This window comes from Microcaecilia unicolor, chromosome 5, assembly GCF_901765095.1.
Source record: "Microcaecilia unicolor chromosome 5, aMicUni1.1, whole genome shotgun sequence".
NCBI classification, from domain to species: domain Eukaryota; kingdom Metazoa; phylum Chordata; class Amphibia; order Gymnophiona; family Siphonopidae; genus Microcaecilia; species Microcaecilia unicolor.
In genome coordinates, this window is record NC_044035.1 from 2,027,221 (window position 1) to 2,046,343 (window position 19,123).

At 45.8% G+C, this 19,123-nt stretch overlaps 1 protein-coding gene across 1 annotated transcript in view; it reads right to left on the minus strand.

Annotated features, from left to right (window-relative positions):
- ACADSB (acyl-CoA dehydrogenase short/branched chain) overlaps nucleotides 1–18,944 on the minus strand; it is a 73,889-nt gene extending 54,945 nt beyond the window's left edge. Inside the window, 1 exon segment of the mRNA XM_030202561.1 lies at nucleotides 18,883–18,944. Within this exon segment, the coding sequence (XP_030058421.1) occupies nucleotides 18,883–18,915 (33 nt within the window). The 5' untranslated portion in view covers nucleotides 18,916–18,944.
- Between the last annotated feature and the right edge of the window lie 179 nt (nucleotides 18,945–19,123).

The window sequence follows — 19,123 nt, forward strand, 5'->3', positions numbered from 1 at the left end:
CTTTAAAAACTGAGTGTACTGTTGTGCTCGCAGCAAAATGAAGAAACAGCGGTGTGGAGTAAAATGAGCTAACCCTTCTACACCTTCGCAGAGCTGGTGTTCAAGTTCTTAAAATCTTCTCTGCACAACTGTGCATGGGGGCGGTAGCGGTAACTTTATTACCATTCATTTTAATATTCTGTGTGCTGCAGGGTTAACGTCATTGTGCATCAGAAACCTGTGAGCAGACAATGCACTAACTGCACTGGACCGTCAGAAATCGTGCAACATGCGGATGGACTGGTCCATCTCTCCTCCTGGAAGTCCTAGGCCCTACCAGGAAACCTTGAGCAGCAAAGACTCAATATTTCTTCTGAAAAGCTTTCTTCTCATTGTCTATATGGAGACAGCTACAGATGGAAAACAGCAACCCCTCCCCCCCCCCCCACACACACACCCTTCAGAAAAGGTGCAGAGAAGGGCGACGAAAATGATAAAGGGGATGGGACGACTTCCCTATGAGGAAAGGCTAAAGTGGCTAGGGATCTTCAACTTGGAGAAAAGGCAGCTGAGGGGAGATATGATAGAGGTCTATAAAATAATGAGTGGAGTTGAATGGGTAGATGTGAAGCATCTGTTCACGCTTTCCAAAAATACTAGGACTAGGGGGCATGCGATGAAGCTACAATGTAGTAAATTTAAAACGAATCGGAGAAAATATTTCTTCACTCAACGTGTAATTAAACTCTGGAATTTGTTGCCAGAGAATATAGTAAAGGTGGTTAGCTTAGCGGAGTTTAAAAAAGGTTTGGCCGGCTTCCTAAAGGAAATGTCCATAGACCATTATTAAATGGACTAGGGGAAAATCCACTATTTTTGGGTTAAGCAGTATAAAAGGTTTTGTACTTTTTTGGGGGATCTTGCCAGGTATTTGTGACCTGGATTGGCCACTGTTGGAAACAGGATGCTGGGCTTGATAGACCTTTGGTCTGACCCAGTATGGCCATACTTATGTACTAACACAAAGACACACATACATATATAGTCTGTACAACAACAGCCTCCACCTCTCACACACACACACACACACACACACACACACACACACACACAGCCTCCTCTTCTTCCTCCTACTTATTCACAGACTTGATATACCTCAATCATATACATGTCAAAACAGTTTACTATATACCAGATAAAATAACCACAAAAATAATGGTAAACCAGTAGTGGGAAAGAGTATTTGCTAGTCTTCTTCCATACGTCAAGTTTGAGTCAGACCTCACTAAATGTTTGTTAGAAAAAGCAGATCTTCGGAGCAGCCTTGAATTTCTTTAAGATGGGCTCAAGCAAGTTCCACAGAAGTGAGGTAAGAATACAGTATAAAGAGCAGAGTTTCTGGTGGACCTTGGGAGGGTGGAGGAGTAGTTAAGAAATTATCATTACAAGGATGAAGCTGGCATGTTGGAACCATTCAAATTAGGGACTCAAAAGAGGTGCTGGCAGTCCTACTTTCAGAGTCTTGAACTCAATGACCTTAAACTTAATCCTGTAACTTATTGGAAGCCAGCGATATTGCAGGAATAAAGGGGTAAAGCGGTCACACAAATGAACATGATGGAGAAAGGAAATAGCTATTTTCTGAACCAGCTGAAGGCATTCTAAATCCTTCTGTACACACCCTACTGAGTAATGAACTGTAGTAATCCAGCCTGCTAGTGAGGAGCGAATCTATTAGCGTAGGGATGGTGTCTTTTGTGAGCAAAGGAAAAAACAGATGCATTTTGAGTCCCGAATGAGAGTTCAGGGTAAGACCAAACGTTTCGTAAGACGTGTAGTAAAGGGTTACCTCTTGTCCCATGAAGACTAGAGAAAGTGTAGGAGCAGAAGAAGAATCAATCAACCAAAGAGCTGGACATACAGCAGGATTTAGGACCACTTTGTGGGAAAGCAACCATAGACACCTTGAAAGGGAAATGGGACTGGATATACCGCCTTTCTGAGGTTTCTGCAACTGCATTCAAAGCGGTTTACATTGTAAAAGTCTCCTTCGCTCACAGGTCAGGGAATGGGCTCCTGCAGTCCCTTGTTCACCTCCGGATCGGGTTGAGCACCACAGTTCTCACTCCCGGTTCATGTTAAACACCACACTGTAATCCAACTTGGTTTTCAAGCGAAACATAAAAGAAAAAAAAACTCCAACTCACTTGGTTACCAGCTCCTCCTAAGCCAGGTGCTGGCCTGCTTGGTTCCAACAGGAAAAAAAACCCACTCAGGCTATCACTTCAGCTCAGCACAGTTCTACCCAGTGGTGTGCTGGAGCAGGCTCTCACAGGCTCTCGAGAGCCGTTTGTTAAGTTTTTAAGAATTTTGGGAGCCGGTTCTCCATGGCTACTTTAACAAATGGATCCCAAAATGTGGGCTTGGGCCCCTCCTGAATTCTCTTTTACTTTGCTGGCGAGAGAGAGCTCCCTGTTAACAATTTACCAGCACACCCCTGGTTCTACCAGTCAGCTGAAGTGCAATCCACAAACCTCCAAAAAGGAAGAAAAATAGGCCAAAGAGTTCAGTGCACTTACTTCCTCAAACACTAATGCAAAAGTTTAAAGTCTCTCAGTCTTTCACCAGAGCACTATAATGGTCCTGCACACTGCAGGACTAGCAGAGCACCACCCTCTTCTCAGTATTCACATCTGTGATGACCACCCACAACTCTGCTCCTCAGTGCTAGAAAGGCTACCTTTTAGGTGTTTTCCTCCCAGTCCATATGTGCTAGATCCTCTGAGTAGGGCAATTCAGAAGGTGCCTCCCTTCCTTCTTCCATACCTTCCATGGGATCTGCCACCTCCTTCCAACCTTCACGCTCCTCTTCTCTGCTCACTGTTCTCAGGGAATCAGTTCCCTCCCCCCTTTCACAGCTGGGAGGTATCTGGTACTGAAATTGGGCTTCATCTCTCCCTGGCCCCCTGCTGGTGACTGACTTAAATGGCATCCATTTTCCTGAGCTGCATCCCTTCCAGTTATTTTCGGGAATCCCTACCGTGTTTGCCTGTCTGTCCTTTCCTTTAGGCCTCCTGGAGAACTCTGGGTAGGGTAATTCAGGACCTGCCTGCCCTTGGCTGTGGTCTTATCTGAGTGGTGACCTTGTGCTAAATATCGGCACTTAATCAGCCCCCAAGTGCTGACTCTACCCCTAAAATAACCAGTTTTGCATTAGGCACTAACCAGTTAACTGCCACTGAAAATGACTGGTTAGCCCTGGACAAGTCATTTAACCATCTAGGAGTCATTTCTGGCCAGTTAAATCACTTTGAAAATCGACCCCTTGGCCATCATCTGCAAAAAAACAGCGACTCAGACCAAGGGAATTAATGAGGATTCCAACAGAATTCTTCACACACTTCCCTGTAATGTCTCTTCTCTATTTTCCCTCTCCTTCCCATCATCTTCCTTCTCCATTATTGTCCTCCTGCATCTCAGTCCCCTTTACTTTTCATCTCCTTCCTCCACCTCCTTCACATCTAAAGGCAGGTCGAGGTCACAGGGCCACCACCAAGAACCTAAATAAGAAACTCAGCAGCCCAGGCACAACACTCCTGCTGTCTACATACTGGATTGGCCACTGTTGGAAACAGGATACTGGGCTAGTTGGACCACTGGTCTGACCCAGTATGGCTATTCTTATGTTCTTATTACTTAGAAACACTGGGATGTCATTTGAATGCATTTCTGGATACGGAGCTGAAGAAGCTGTGGAGATGTTAAAATCGTCATAAAAGGATTAAAATGAAAGTTGGGACTCAACATGAATGCGCTTCGGCAAAGGAGGCCAAAAGATGGCAATGACATTGAAAGCCAGTGCTGGGATTCTACCAGGTCAGTGTTATCAATTTCTGTTTCTGTCTGATGACTAGTCATCAGCAATAATAATGCATGATTTAGATGCCCTCTATATGCTCCATCTTTCCTGATGCCCTATGCTATTAAAATGTTTTATTATGTATTGTGTTTGCTATACTTTGAATTGTTATTTGAATATTTTATAATTGTCTATTGCTGTACACTGCCTTGAGTGAATTCCCCGAAAAAGGTGGTAAATAAATCTTAATTAATACATAAATAGTACAGCAGGACGTTTCCATAAGTCTAAGATAATGTTCAAGCACCTTCCTGACCTCATTTGCAATTTTCTTTAAACTGGTACCTTCTTGTTTTTACTCCTGTTACTCTATCTTATCTATCCATATGTTCCATCTTTGCTTACACCATATGCTGTCTATCATAATTGGGCTCATTTTCGAAAGAGAAGGGCGTCTTTCGACATAAATCGGAAGATGGATGTCCTTCTCCCAGGGACGCCCAAATCGGTATTATCGAAACCTGATTTAGGACGTCCCCAACAGCACTCCGTCACAAGGACAGCCAAAGTTCAAGGGGGCGTGTCGGAGGCGTAGTGAAGGCGGGACTTGGGCATGCCTAACACTTGGACGTCCTTGACCCACTTGGACGTCCCTGATGAACTTTTTACGTTTTCACCTGGACCTGTTTTTATTACGACTAAGGCACAAAAAGGTGCCCGAAATGACCAGATGACCACCACAGAGAATCGGGGATGACCTCCCGTTACTTCTTCAGTGGTCACTAACCCCCTCCCACCCTCAAAAAACATCTTTAAAAATATGTCGTGCCAGCCTCTGATGTCATACTCAGGTCCGTGACAGCAGTATGCAGGTCCCTGGAGCAGTTTTAGTGGGTACTGCAGTGCACTTCAGGAAGGAGGACCCAGGCCCATCCCCCCTACCTGTTACATTTGTGGAGGAAACAGCGAGCCCTCCAAAACCCACTGTACACACATCTAGGTGCCCCCCCTTCACCCGTAAGGGCTATGGTAGTGGTGTACAGTTGTGGGTAGTGAGTTTTGGGGGGCTCAGCACACAAGGTAAGGGAGTACCTGGGAGCAATTTATGAAGTCCACTGCAATGCCCCCTAGGGTGCCGGTTGGTGTCCTGGCATGTGAGGGAGACCAGTGCACTACAAATGCTGGCTCCTCTCATGACCAAATGGCTTACATTTGATCGTTTTTGACTTGGACGTCCCTGGTTTCGAAAATCACCGAAAATCAGAAACGTCCATGTCTAGGGACGTCCAAATCTAGGGACGGCGAAATTTAAGGATTTGGACGTCCCTGACGGTATTTTCGAAAGTCCACACACTGCATTGATGGCCACCGTGGGCAGCCGATGAGTAGATTCTCTTTATGATCATCCTAACAAAAGCAGTTTTGTGCCTTTCTTCAGACAGTACTTTGTGCCTGTTCTGCAGAGGGCTAACCAATTCATGAAAAAGAAAGCCACATACAACGGGAAAAGCTGTTTAATACTAGTGTTCAGAGCAGTGTGGGATTAGGAGTAGGAGAGAGGCAGACCCAGAAGCAGGCAGGCAGGAAGAAGCTTCTGCTCCTCAGAAACCTTGCTGGCACCGAGCCCCCCCTTGAATGTTGGGCCCAGGGAATCTTGTTCCCCACCCTCGGTGGCCTGCTTAAGAAACAAACATTCAGCTATCTCAGTGGAGGAGTAGGCCTAGTGGTTAGTGCAGTGGACTTTGATCCTGGGGAACTGAGTTCGATTCCCACTGCAGCTCCTTGTGACTCTGGGCAAGTCACTTGACCCTCCATTGCCCCTGGTACAAATAAGTACCTGAATATATGTAAACCGCTTTGAATGTAGTTGCAAAAAACCTCAGAAAGGCGGTATATCAAGTCCCATTTCCCTTTCCCTTATGACATCACAGTATTAGAAGTGAGCCAAGTATTGGGCAATCAAGCCATTGTGACATCACTGATGAGGTTGGTTCTTATTGGTGGAATGAGTGGAGGAGTAGCCTAGTGGTTAGTGCAGTAGACTTTGATCCTGGGGAACTGAGTTCGATTCCCACTGCAGCTCCTTGTGACTCTGGGCAAGTCACTTAACCCTCCATTGCCCCAGGTACAAAATAAGTACCTGAATATATGGAAACCGCTTTGAATGTAGTTGCAAAAAACCTCAGAAAGGCGGTATATCAAGTCCCATTTCCCTTACATCCAGGCAGACTCCAAAGAAACAGTCCACAGGTTCAAATTGTAAATGGAGAGCTTTGGGTAAGCCTAAGTCATCTAAAAGAACCATCTGATGTAAATATAAACATATCCAACCATAAAAGTTGGGCACTATAATGAGAATTAGCTTCCAACCAACCAGATCATCATTTTATTTGCTGAAACCTGATGAATATAGGTTCTTCATATTTTATATTGCTGGCCCTAAATTGTGGAATGCTCAGCCATCAGATATGAGAGCAATCAAGAGTACCTCCGAGCAAAGGACTCAAATGATGTGATACGCACAAACGAGCCTTCTCCGGAATAACCCCCACACACTGGAATGCTCTACCGGAAAAGCTTCACTTAAGACTATCTGTACTTCAGGAAGCAGGTGACAGCTTAGGCTCTTAAACCAGGCCTTTAACAGAAGCAGCAAGTCAATTGCTGGTTACACACACCCAAGGACAAACATCGGCTGCACACACTGTAGCAGGACTTGCTTATCCTTTCCTTCCCTAGCTGAGATTATAATCATGCCTTTACGTGCCCTTATTTTCTAACTCCTGTCACTGTAACTTAGCTGTGTATATGTTTACTTTTACTTACACCCTTTGCTGTCTATTAAAATGTTTTATTACATATTGTGTTGGCATTGTAATGTCTTCTTGCAAACATTCTTCTTAATCACCAGCTTTTATCACCTTAGCTTAAATTATAGTGATATATTAAGTGCTGAGCATATCTCATTGTTTAATGTATCACAATAATTTAAGCTTAGGTGATAAAAGCTGGTGATTAAGAAAAGTGTTTGCAAGAATATTAGAGTCTCTTCCGTCCTCTATTTTTGTGTTGACGTTGTTAAGTAGTAAATTGTGCCATACCTTGTATTGTTATTTAAATATTTTACTGCTGCCCATGTTTGACTTACGCTTGCTGTACACCTCCTTGGGTGATTTTGTTTCAAAAAGGCAGTAAAGGACCCTTTACTAAGCAGCAGTAGGGCTTACATGCGGGTAGTGTGTCCCAAATCGACACTACCGCCAGGGTAGCACAGGCATCCAGTGCTAATTCTGAAGTTGGTGTGCTCTATTTCCCGCGGGGGTGTTCCTGGCAGTAACTGGCAGTATAGCCACATTGATACACACTGCCTGATTACCACACGAGCAGCGCGTCAGCCCTTTCCGCTAAGTCAGTGGCTGGCAGTAAGCGCTAAGGTGGTAAGTAGCTACACACTACTTCTAAGATTAGCACTGCTCCGTTAAAAAAGGCCCTTTTTTCCCCAGCCACGGTAAAACAAAATGGCCAAGCGCACGCCAATTTCACACGTCCAAACTAGCCCAGGCCACTTTTTACAGTAGCTTAGTAAAAAGGGCCCCTAAATAAATAATTTTTTTAAATATTGAAAACATATTTGATCAAGCAGGCATTTGGGGGGAGACCTAGTGGAACATGATGTGGGATGATTCCCCAGTTGCAAATTCTGGTATGATGATGTGACTCAGACTGTACATATTTATTTTGGATGTCATTTTTGCTGTAACATATGAAGTGACAGCAGATAAAGACCTGAACAGTCACACTCATTTTCAAGTCATGATTAAACCAACGATGAATGTGATATGAAATAGATGGTTGTGGTTTTCCTTTGGCATTTCTGGGCCATAAACCGTTCAAGTCTGCCCAGAACTGTCCTTAATTTCCAACGACTGAATTTGCTGTCAAAGCCCACTCCAGCCTATCCGAATTTGTCTTGTCAATTGCGGGACACAGACCGTGTCTGCCAGGCACTATCCTCATAAGTACATAAGTAATGCCACACTGGGAAAAGACCAAGGGTCCATCGAGCCCAGCATCCTGTCCACGACAGCGGCCAATCCAGGCCAAGGGCACCTGGCAAGCTTCCCAAACGTACAAACATTCTATACATGTTATTCTCGGAATTGTGGATTTTTCCCAAGTCCATTTAGTAGTGGTTTATGGACTTGTCCTCTAGGAAACCGTCTAACCCCTTTTTAAACTCTGCCAAGCTAACCGCCTTCACCACGTTCTCCGGTGTCTGCCAGGCACTATCCTCATGTTCCAAATTATTGGAGTTTCCATCAAAGCCCTCTCCAGCCCATCCTAAACCACAATGCCATATAGAGGACCCAGATCGTAAAAGTCTGCCCAGAACCAGCTGTAGATCTTCACAGCCGGAGTCGCCATCTAAGCACCACTCAAGAAGCAAACACACATACAACCATTCAAGTTTCGTTTTTTGATGCCATTCATTTTCAAATTAGACATTCTCAGAGTTGTAACATCTTTTTATAGTTTGTATTTCATTTTAATGTTTTATATTATGTTGTACATCTCTAAGAAGGGAAAATTAGGTTCTTACCATGATAATTTTCTTTCCTTTAGTCATAGCAGATGAAGCCATTACGTATGGGTTGTGTCCACCAACCAGCAGGGGAAGATAGAGAGCACTCAACTTTTCACAGTGCCTCATGGCCAGCTAGCTCCATTGCCTCTTCAGTATTTGAAGCTTCCAAAACAGTATGGCAAACCACAATGGGAATAACATGAACTTTCCTCACAGCGAACGATGGCCCCTTAACAAGGGCATGAACTCAAAAAAGGAGGGAATGAACTCATCCTCCTGGAGGGAATAAACTCGTCCTCCCAAAACATGAACTGGAGGGAATGAACTCATCCTCCTATAACTGTAACAAGAATCCTGAAGACTGTTTTCTGACTCCCCAAGGAAGGAATATAACTTCAGGAAACAAGAACAGCACCTGAAATCAGAATCACTGCAATACAGACAATCATACAGGGAGGGCTCATGGCTTCATCTGCTATGACTAAAGGAAAGAAAATTACCAAGGTAAGAACCTAATTTTCCCTTCCTTGTCATCAAGCAGATGAAGCCATTACGTATGGGATGTAACAAAGCAATCCCTAAATAGGGTGGGAACAAGCCACACCACGCGCTAGCACCTGTGCTCCAAAACGCGCATCCCTCCTGGCAGCCACATCCAGCCTGTAATGTCGAGCAAAAGAGAGCTTAGAAGCCCATGTTGCAGCACTGCAAATCTCATGAAGAGATAGTGCTCCAGTTTCCACCCAGGAAGAGGAAATCGCTCTTGTGGAATGTGCCTTAAAAGCTTTAGGCGGAGCCCGGCCAGACAGCAGATATGCTGAAAAGATAGCTTCTTTGAGCCAACGGGCAATAGTGGCTTTAGACGCTGAAGACCCTCTGCGAGGACCTGCAAACAGCACAAAAAGATGATCAGAGGTCCTGAAAGAATTTGTAATTCGCAGATACTGCAACAGAGTCCTGCGCACATCCAAAAGGTGCAACTGCCCAAATAAATCTGGAAACTCCTCCTCAACAAAGGAGGGAAGAAAAACAGGCTGGTTTAGGTGAAACACTGAAACCACCTTAGGCATGAAGGAAGGCATGGGCCGAACCGTGACCCCTGACTCTGAGAGTTCCACTGCCTGCTGTAACCAAGCCAGGCAGGCTCTAGCAGCATAACAACTGCATGCAGACGCCCGAACAGTGAGACCTGCCAAATCAAAGGACCGCTTCAGAGCTCAATCAAGCCTGCGGTCTTGAATATCCTTCAGGGCAACACCTCCTTCAACAGGGAGGGTAGTTCTCTTTGTCACAGCCGTGACCAGGGCATTCACTTTAGGCATTGCAAAGCGAGCCAAATGTTCCTCACTCAGAGGGTATAATTGCCCCATAGCCCTGGCAACCTTCAAAGGTCCCTCGGGGTCAGCCCATTGAGCCGAAATAAGCTCTTGGATGGAGTCATGCAAAGGAAAGGCTCGAGCAGGCTTTCTGGAACTAGCCATCCTTGGATTAACAGAGGAGGCTGTGCCCCTCCCAGGATCTTCAATCGAGAAGGCTTGTAAAGCATCTGAAATAAGCGCTGGCAGCTCCTCGCGATGGAAAATCCTCACCACAGACGGATCATCAAGCTCCTGTGGCAATTCTGTACCCGACTGGCTCCTCAGCCCAAGAAGTTCTGCCAGACCCCTCAGAATCCTCATAGCCCGACCACGGGGGGGAAAAGGGGGGTGCGCCACACTCAGAAGGGGAATTAGCCCTTCTGCGTTTATCAGGAGGATAAGAAACAGGCAAAGCCAACTCCAAAAGGCCAGGATCCACCGGGGGGGGGGGGGGGGGGGGGTAGGCAGAGGGTCCGAAGATCCCTGTGGAAGAGCTCTTTTAAGCATGTATGCCCTAAGCAGCATTAAAACAAAATCAGGGGAGAAAACCGCTCCCTGACCGCCCGGATCCTGCCCAGGGCTATCAGCTCTATTATTAGCCTCACTCAGAGGACCCCCCCCCGGATTCAGGGCTCTCCGTCGCAACGGAGGCCGCGCCATGTGGAAAATCCAAAATGGCGTCCGCTGCCAGCTCAGAGCGCGAAAGATCGCCGCTCGCCATGCTCGGGCCGGCTCTACCGTCTGTACAGCACGAATTACAGAGCCCCGCTGCTGATTTGCGCTTCCCACATTTAGAACAGCGCTTTACAGTCTCCGCAGCCATCGCCGAAAACGGCGGTAAAATTCAAAAATGGCGGTCCGCGCCAAAACTTCCCGATCGCGGGCCCACCCCAGAGGAGTCAGAAAACACTCTTACCTCACTAGACCGAGTATCACAGCTCTGGTCCTGCAGAAGAATCTCAAGAAAAAAGACCTATTTTCCAAGATCGCTGCGCTAAAGCGCGACACGACTTTATTTATTTATTTATTTTTTTAACGCTGTGAGGAAAGCAGAGGCAAAAGAGGTAAATAAAAACACTCCGGAGGCTCAGATAAGTGGGAAAGGCAGGGAAAGGTGAACCAATGTGCCTGCATCCACTGAGAGGGAAAGGACAGGGAAAAGCAAGCTAGTATGTCCACATCCACAGGGGCATGGGTAAGGCAGGGAAACGGCTGACCTATGTGCCTTCAAAGTGAAGTTGCTATAGCCTCTAACACCCCGGCTAACAACTGGCAAGCCAGGAGCCACCCCCAGGCAGATTTTTGATGGAGCTCGAAGAAGCTGCAGCCACCCTTCTTGGGGAGCTAGAGAATACTGAAGAGGCAGTGGAGCTAGCTGGCCATGAGGCACTGTGAAAAGTTGAGTGCTCTCTATCTCCCCCTGCTGGTTGATGGACACAACCCATACGTAATGGCTTCATCTGCTTGATGACAAGGAATAGTCCATTGTGCACTTTATACATTTTTTAAATACAAGTCCTCTTCACCTGAGGGGTAGATTGGATTGGTACTGAAAAATTATGCCTTACCTGATAATTTTCTTTCCTTGAGCTGCGGCAGATGAAACCACGAACTGGTGGGTTGTGTCTCTCTATCAGCAGGTGGAGATAAGAGATAACTAACTTTTGTGAGTGACACTGGACAACCAGCTCCTCCTTAAGCTAGTATATGTCTCATCACAAAGCAGAAACCCACCACCCAACCGGAAAGAACCTTCCTCACCAACCAGAAGAAAAAAAACATAACAGTCTGAACAGAACAAAGATTTATCGTAACTTGGATCTCCAACTCCTTGTTTGATTCTGAATTCTGCACTCATTTCTTCATGTGCATGTTGAATATCTAGACAGAATGGAATAACAAACACACAGTAACGAAAGAATCGCAATGGAAGGGATCCTGGATTCATCTGCTGTAGCTAAAGGAAAGAAAATTACAAGGTAAGACATAATTTTTCCTTCCTTAGCAGAGGCAGCAGATGAATCCATGAACTGGTGGGATGTAACAAAGCAGTCTCTAGCTAGGGAGGAAACCCGTTGCCACCCCGAGCCAAAACCGCGGCCCCAAAGGAAGCATTCGATCTGGAAGCAACATCTACTCTATAATGCTTCAAGAAAGTGTGCAATGAGGCCCAAGTAGCTGCCCGACAGATCTCATCCAGAGTAGAATGGGCTCGCAATGCCTCTGGCGCTACCTAACCACACAACAGTTACGCAGAGGAAATCACTTCCTTAATCCATCGAGCAATAGTAGGTTTAGAAGCCGAATCACCGCAGTGGGAACCCGAAAGAAGCACAAACAGATGGTCAGTCCGTCGAAAGTCATTAGGCATCTGCAAGTAGCGAAGGACCTGATGTACATCCAAAAAATGAAGCGTGTAGAAATCCGAGGGATAATCCTCCTCCCAAAAGGAAGGAAGAAAAGAGGCTGATTAAAATGAAAAGCCAAGATGACCTTCGGCAAAAAGGAGGGCACAGGCCGCAAGTTCACCCCTGCTTCCAAAAACTGCAAAAAAAGGATCACGACATGAGACAGCATAAATCTCAGAGACTCTCCGAGACGAAACCATAGTTACCAAAAATACCGCCTTCAAAGTAATGGCTTTATCTGAAGCCTTATGTAAAGGCTCAAAAAGTGGTACCTGCAATGCCACGAGAACTAAATTAAGGTTCCGGGATGGACAGGGCCGACGCAAGGGAGGGTGCAGATGAAGCACCCTGTGCAAGAACCGCACTACATCTGGATAAGCAGCCAGGGAAGAACCCGCCACTCTGCCCCGAAAGCATGCAAGCGACGCAACTTGGACGTAAAGCAAATTGTAGGCTAACCTTTTCTGTAAGCCGTCCTGCAAAAAGGCCAAGAGTTGAGCAACCATTGCCTGAAAAGGAGACCAAGGGCGTGCTTCACACCACACCACAAAGGTGTGCCAAACACGAGCATATGTCATCGAGGTAGACTGCTAGTGAGCATGCAACAAGGTACTTATCACCACCTCTGAACAGCCCTTCTTCCTCAAACGCATCCGCTCAAGAGCCAGGCTGAAAGACCAAAGCAGCAGGGATCCTCTATCTGCACCGGTCCCTGCAGGAGGAGGCCAGGAAAATCCAGGAGCCGAAAGGGCGGTTCCACGAGAAGCCGCACCAAGTCCGCATACCAAGGGCACCGGAGCCAATCCGGAGCCACCAGAATGACCCACCCTGGGTGTCGTCCAATGCACAGCAGCACCCACCCGATCAAGGGCCACGGGGCAAACACATAGAGAAGAGTTTCCCTTGGCCAAGGCTGAAGAAGGGCATCTAGTCCTTCAGACCCGGGCTTCTTTAGTCTATTGAAGAAGATGGGCACCTTGGCATTCACCTGAGTTGTCATGAGGTCCATCGACGGTGTAACCCATTTCCAACAAATCAACCAAAACGCCTCCGCAGACAGTTCCCATTCTGCTGGTTCCAGGGAATGACAACTGAGAAAATCCGCCTGCACATTGTGTGCTGCTAACAGGCATAGAAGGTGAGCCTCCACCACCGGAGGAGGCGATCCGCTTTGGTCACTAGAGCTGGACTCCCGAGTACCACCCTGCCGATTGATATAAGCTACCACTGTTGTGTTGTCCAAAAACACATAAACCTCCTTGCCCAACAACAGGGACTGAAATGCCTGCAGGGCGTTCAAGACTGCCCGAAGTTCCAAATGATTGATCAGCCAAGCTGCTTCCATCACCGACCAAGTTCTCTGGGCACAACAGCAAAGACAATGAGCTCCCCAACTGGAGAGACTGGCATCCGTAACTATGACTACCTACTGCAGAGCCGCCAGAGACATGCCCTTCCACAAGTGTGGACCTTGAAGGCAGCAGGTTATACTGCGTCACACTCAGGGAAGCCATGGCAGCCTTCGAAGATAATCCTGAGAGACTGGTGACCATCTGCGGAGAAGAGAGGATTGAAGAGGTTGCATGTGAGCCCTGGCCCACGGTACTACGTCCAGGGTCACTGCCATGGACCCCAAAACCTGCATGTAGTCCCAGGCCCAAGGATTTGACATCCGCAGCAGACTGGAAATCTGAGAATGGAGCTTGACCATCCGCTCCTCTGGTAGGAAGACACATCCCAGTTCCGTATCGAAATGAGCCCCCAAGTAGTCGAACTGTTAAGAGGGAAAGAGATGACTCTTGGGGAGATTGATAACCCATCCCAGAGACTGCAGCAGAACAATGATTTGGTAGGTTGCCCTGCGACACTTCTGTGCCAAGTCTGCTCGAATCAACCAGTCGTCCAGATAGGGATGGACTCTGATTCATTCCTTCCGCAGGAATGCTGCTACCACCATGACCTTGGAGAACATCTGTGGAGCAGTAGAGAGGCCAAAAGGCATCGCCCGAACTGGAAATGATGGCCCAGAATGGCAAAACACAGAAAACGCTAATGTGGAGGTCAAATGGGGAAGTGAAGATATGCCTCCTTGAGATCCAATGCCATGAGGAATTCTCCCGGTTGAACTGCTGCCCTGACAGACCACAACATTTCCATGCGAAAACGCCGAACTCTCAAGAACTGGCTTTCTTTGCGGAGATCGAAAATGGACCAAAAGGAACCCCTTTGCGAGGCTAAATGTGTGGCTGCGTGGATGGTGCCAACACGAGCGCTTTGGTTTCATGGACAATGGGATGATTTTCCAAAAGCTACTGAGCAGTGATGGTGTTCATCTTTCAAAAAAAATGACAGAGTGTCTTCAGTACCAGACTGGCTAAAGTAAAAAAGGGGGCTTTAAACTAAATTTGCTGGGGATGGGTAACATCTGGAGAGCCTTGTATACCAATGCCCGTAATATGGTTAACAAATGTCTAGATCTAGAGGGTATTTAAGTTATTGAAAAAACGCTGGCTTTAATGATCTGTACTAGCTTTGATTTTAATTCGGTCCTGGGGCTACCCACCCTCTGCTATTAAAAAAGCGTATACTAGAGCAAGATATGCTCATCATATGCAATGATAGCAGACTTGGATTTAGTGGTGTTCACGGAGAACCATAACTGGGATATAGTTATACCTGACTATATAATCTGTTCAGGAAAGACAGGCATTGAGACATATTTTCAAAGCACTTAGACTTACAAAGTTCCATTGTAACTATGTAAATTTGTAAGTCTAAGTACTTTGAAAATGAGCCCCATAATATGTTAAGAATAATATTAAAGTGACAGAACTGCAGGAAATATGGGGTAAGGAAGAAGCACTGTGGGTTAAACTGGTAAAAGGGAAAGGGAAATATATTTACATTGGTGTAATATACAGGTCACCACACTACTACTACTACTTATCATTTCTATAGCGCTACAAGGCATACACAGCGCTGCACACCATACACAAAAAAAGACAGTCCCTGCTCAAAGAGCTTACAATCTAGATAAGACATGAGACAGACAGAACAATTAAGGGTAGGGGAATAAAGAAGTGAGGATAAAGGATAGGGCAATAAGTGAGGGTACTGAGTAAGAGAATCATGGTTAGGAGTCGAAAGCAGAAGAAATGGACAGAGACTTAATTGAAGATATCCACAAGTTAGCTAGGAAAGGGGACGTAATACTATTAGGCGATTTTAATATGCCAGACATTGATTGGAGCATCCCTGCTGTGGGATAGTCTAGATGCAAAGGGATCTTGGATTCTCTACAGGAATCCATCCGACGCGGGATGGAGCTATTCTTGACCTACTGCTTACAAATGGGGACAATGTTTCTGATGTTACGGTGGGAGATCATTTGGCATCTATTGATCACCGAATGGTGTGGTTCAATATTAAGACAAAGTAGGAGAGGGCTTATGTGTAACCAATTAGAATGTATCACCAAATGTCCTAATTATATAATTGCAAATATCTTGCTATTAATGATGTAAACCATACCAAAACCTAAACAGAGGATATTAGAAGTATATAAAACCTAAATTGACTTGAATTATTCAAGATTGACGGTCCTACATTTCAAAAGAAATAACTTATCTGAGATGGAAAAATTTCTCAAGGAAGTTAGTTGGATGGGAACAGCTGAAGGAAGTTTAACAGCAGTGGGTGAAACTGAAAGGAGCCATTTTAACGGCAACAAACCTTTAAGTTAGAAAATTACATAAAAGTAAGAGGAAAAAGAAGACTGCTCTGGTTCTCAAACGTAGTAGCTGAAAACCTTAAAGAAACTTCAGACTGCTCAAAACACGGCAGCTAGGCTTATCTTTGGAAAAATGCGATTTGAAAGCGCAAAACCCCTTCACGAAAAACTACACTGGCTCCCAATCAAAGAACGCATGGCTTTCAAAATCTGCACTCTGGTTCACAAAATTATCTACGGTGAAGCTCCGGGATACATGACAGACTTGATCGACCTACCAACTAGAAACACATCTGAATCAACATGAATGTACCTAAATCTGTACTACCCAAGCTGCAAAAGACTCAAATACAAATCAACTTACGCTTCCAGTTTTTCCAACATAAGCACACAACTGTGGAACGCATTACCAAAAGCCCTGAAAACTACAAACGACCACCTAAACTTCCGGAAAACACTAAAAACTAACCTGTTTAAAAAGGCATACCCTACTGATCCAACATAAATGCCTGATCTCTGCAACACAACAAAACTAAAGAACGTAATGGACATAACACAACTCTTCCGTTGTACGATTCCCTAGTGTGGCTGTGCCACATGAACTTTATTTTACCGCAACATCACTTTATATTTGTTTACACCGGAGTCTGCAAACGCCTCTCCGGTACTATGTAAGCCACATTGAGCCTACAAATAGGTGGGAAAATGTGGGATATAAATGTAACAAATAAATAAATAAAAAGGTAAGGTAAAGAAGATTATCCTTCATACAATACAATAAGACTCAGAAAGAGGAAGACAGGCAAAAATATCTGGAAAAGCTATGAGAAGCTGGAAAAGCTGTCAGGAAAACAAAGAGGCAAACGGAAGAAAAGATAGCTGACTTGGTAAAGCTGGGGGGGGGGGGGGGGGGGGGGGGGGGGGGGAACAAGACATTTTTCAGGTATGTAATGACAGGAGGAAGTGCCATAATAGCAGGGCTTTTTTTGAGGGGCTACTGAGTACTGGCTCCTTTTCCATTGTCTGCTAAAATTGACCCATGGTGGACCCCCAAGTTTTAATGATGGAGCTGGGGCTCTACGCACCAATTCTGTCTAGTCATTGATTCTATGACTGGTTGCACGGGGCCTGGCTATTGTGGGGTGGGTTCCTCAGTGATCATCCCATCCCGAAGGGTGGCCTGGCATTTGAGTAAGTAGCACCTTTTTTGCTAGAAAAAATACACTGCATAATAGGATTATGAGGCTGAAAGCTGAAGAGGAGGAATATGTCCTTTAGATTGTAAGCTCCTTTGAGCAGGGACTGTCCTTCTATGTTAAACTGTACAGCGCTGCGTAACCCTAGTAGCGCTTTAGAAATGTCAAGTAGTAGTAGTAGCAGTAATATGTAGAAGCTGATAAGGATAAAGCTGAACTGCTTAACAATGATTTCTGTTCAGAAGTGTTCATGGATGTACGGTAAATAGAGAATCCACAAAGCGTGGAGAACTCAAAGAAGACCCACGGATACTTTGTAAAACAAACAAAAAAAGTGGGCACAAAACCAGGAGTCCCAGAGGCTGGATCACAGTAAAGCTAAAACCAAATTTTATTAATTAGTATATTTGACTCGACACAACCGTTGTGTTTCGGCCAAAGGGCCTGCATCAGGAGTCTAAATACTAAGGTAGACAGCTAATGATGATCCAGAATAAGAAATACTGGCGAATAGTGTATAAATGGTCTTAAAAAAGACCTTTGTATTGAATTGTGGAACGGATCACTTGCGTGAAGAGTTCAGCAGTAAATTTGAAGTACGGTAGCCGGGACCGATTGATTCTCAGAAGACTGTGTTCATGAGGAGCTTGCCAAAATAAAAGTAGACAAAGCATTGGGCCCAGCTGCAGATGAGTACATAAGTACATAAGTAGTGCCATACTGGGAAAGACCAAAGGTCCATCTAGCCCAGCATCCTGTCACCGACAGTGGCCAATCCAGGTCAAGGGCACCTGGCACGCTCCCCAAACGTAAAAACATTCCAGACAAGTTATACCTAAAAATGCGGAATTTTTCCAAGTCCATTTAATAGCGGTCTATGGACTTGTCCTTTAGGAATCTATCTAACCCCTTTTTAAACTCCGTCAAGCTAACCGCCCGTACCACGTTCTCCGGCAACGAATTCCAGAGTCTAATTACACGTTGGGTGAAGAAAAATTTTCTCCGATTCGTTTTAAATTTACCACACTGTAGCTTCAACTCATGCCCTCTAGTCCTAGTATTTTTGGATAGCGTGAACAGTCGCTTCACATCCACCCGATCCATTCCACTCATTATTTTATACACTTCTATCATATCTCCCCTCAGCCGTCTCTTCTCCAAGCTGAAAAGCCCTAGCCTTCTCAGCCTCTCTTCATAGGAAAGTCGTCCCATCCCCACTATCATTTTCGTCGCCCTTCGCTGTACCTTTTCCAATTCTACTATATCTTTTTTGAGATACGGAGACCAGTACTGAACACAATACTCCAGGTGCGGTCGCACCATGGAGCGATACAACGGCATTATAACATCCGCACACCTGGACTCCATACCCTTCCTAATAACACCCAACATTCTATTCGCTTTCCTAGCCGCAGCAGCACACTGAGCAGAAGGTTTCAGCGTATCATCGACGACGACACCCAGATCCCTTTCTTGATCCGTAACTCCTAACGCGGAAGGAGGACGGATTGAGCCAGCCGGGTTTTACTTCCATTGCTTTCAATGGCCATATGGCTCCAGAAAAAGGAGGACGGCTCAATCCGTCCTCCTTTTTCTGTTGCCATATGGTAATCCTACAGATGAGGTCCCCTAAGTGAGCCAAGAGAGTGCAAGAGCAAAGTGCCCGAGTAAAAACCTAGAACTACAAATCCCAGCATGTAATTGGAAACACCTGCCAATAACGGGCTGTCAGTCACTCCTCCACCCAGTCTGCCCCCTTTTCCTCACCTGCACACGACGAGCCATCACAGCTGCCACCATCTTTAACACCTTCCAAGTACCTTCCCCCAACTCTCGCGAGAAAAAACAGGACCAGGAGAGTTTAAAGACCTGGCGCTGTGCGTTCCGAGCCTCCCCCTCAAACGACGCCCCGTCGGTCGCGTCAACAAGGCGTCATTCTTCTCTCAACCTATAGGATTGGCAGAGAGCAGAGGGCGCCTCCCCCGGCTGAGTCTGCGCGCATGCTCAG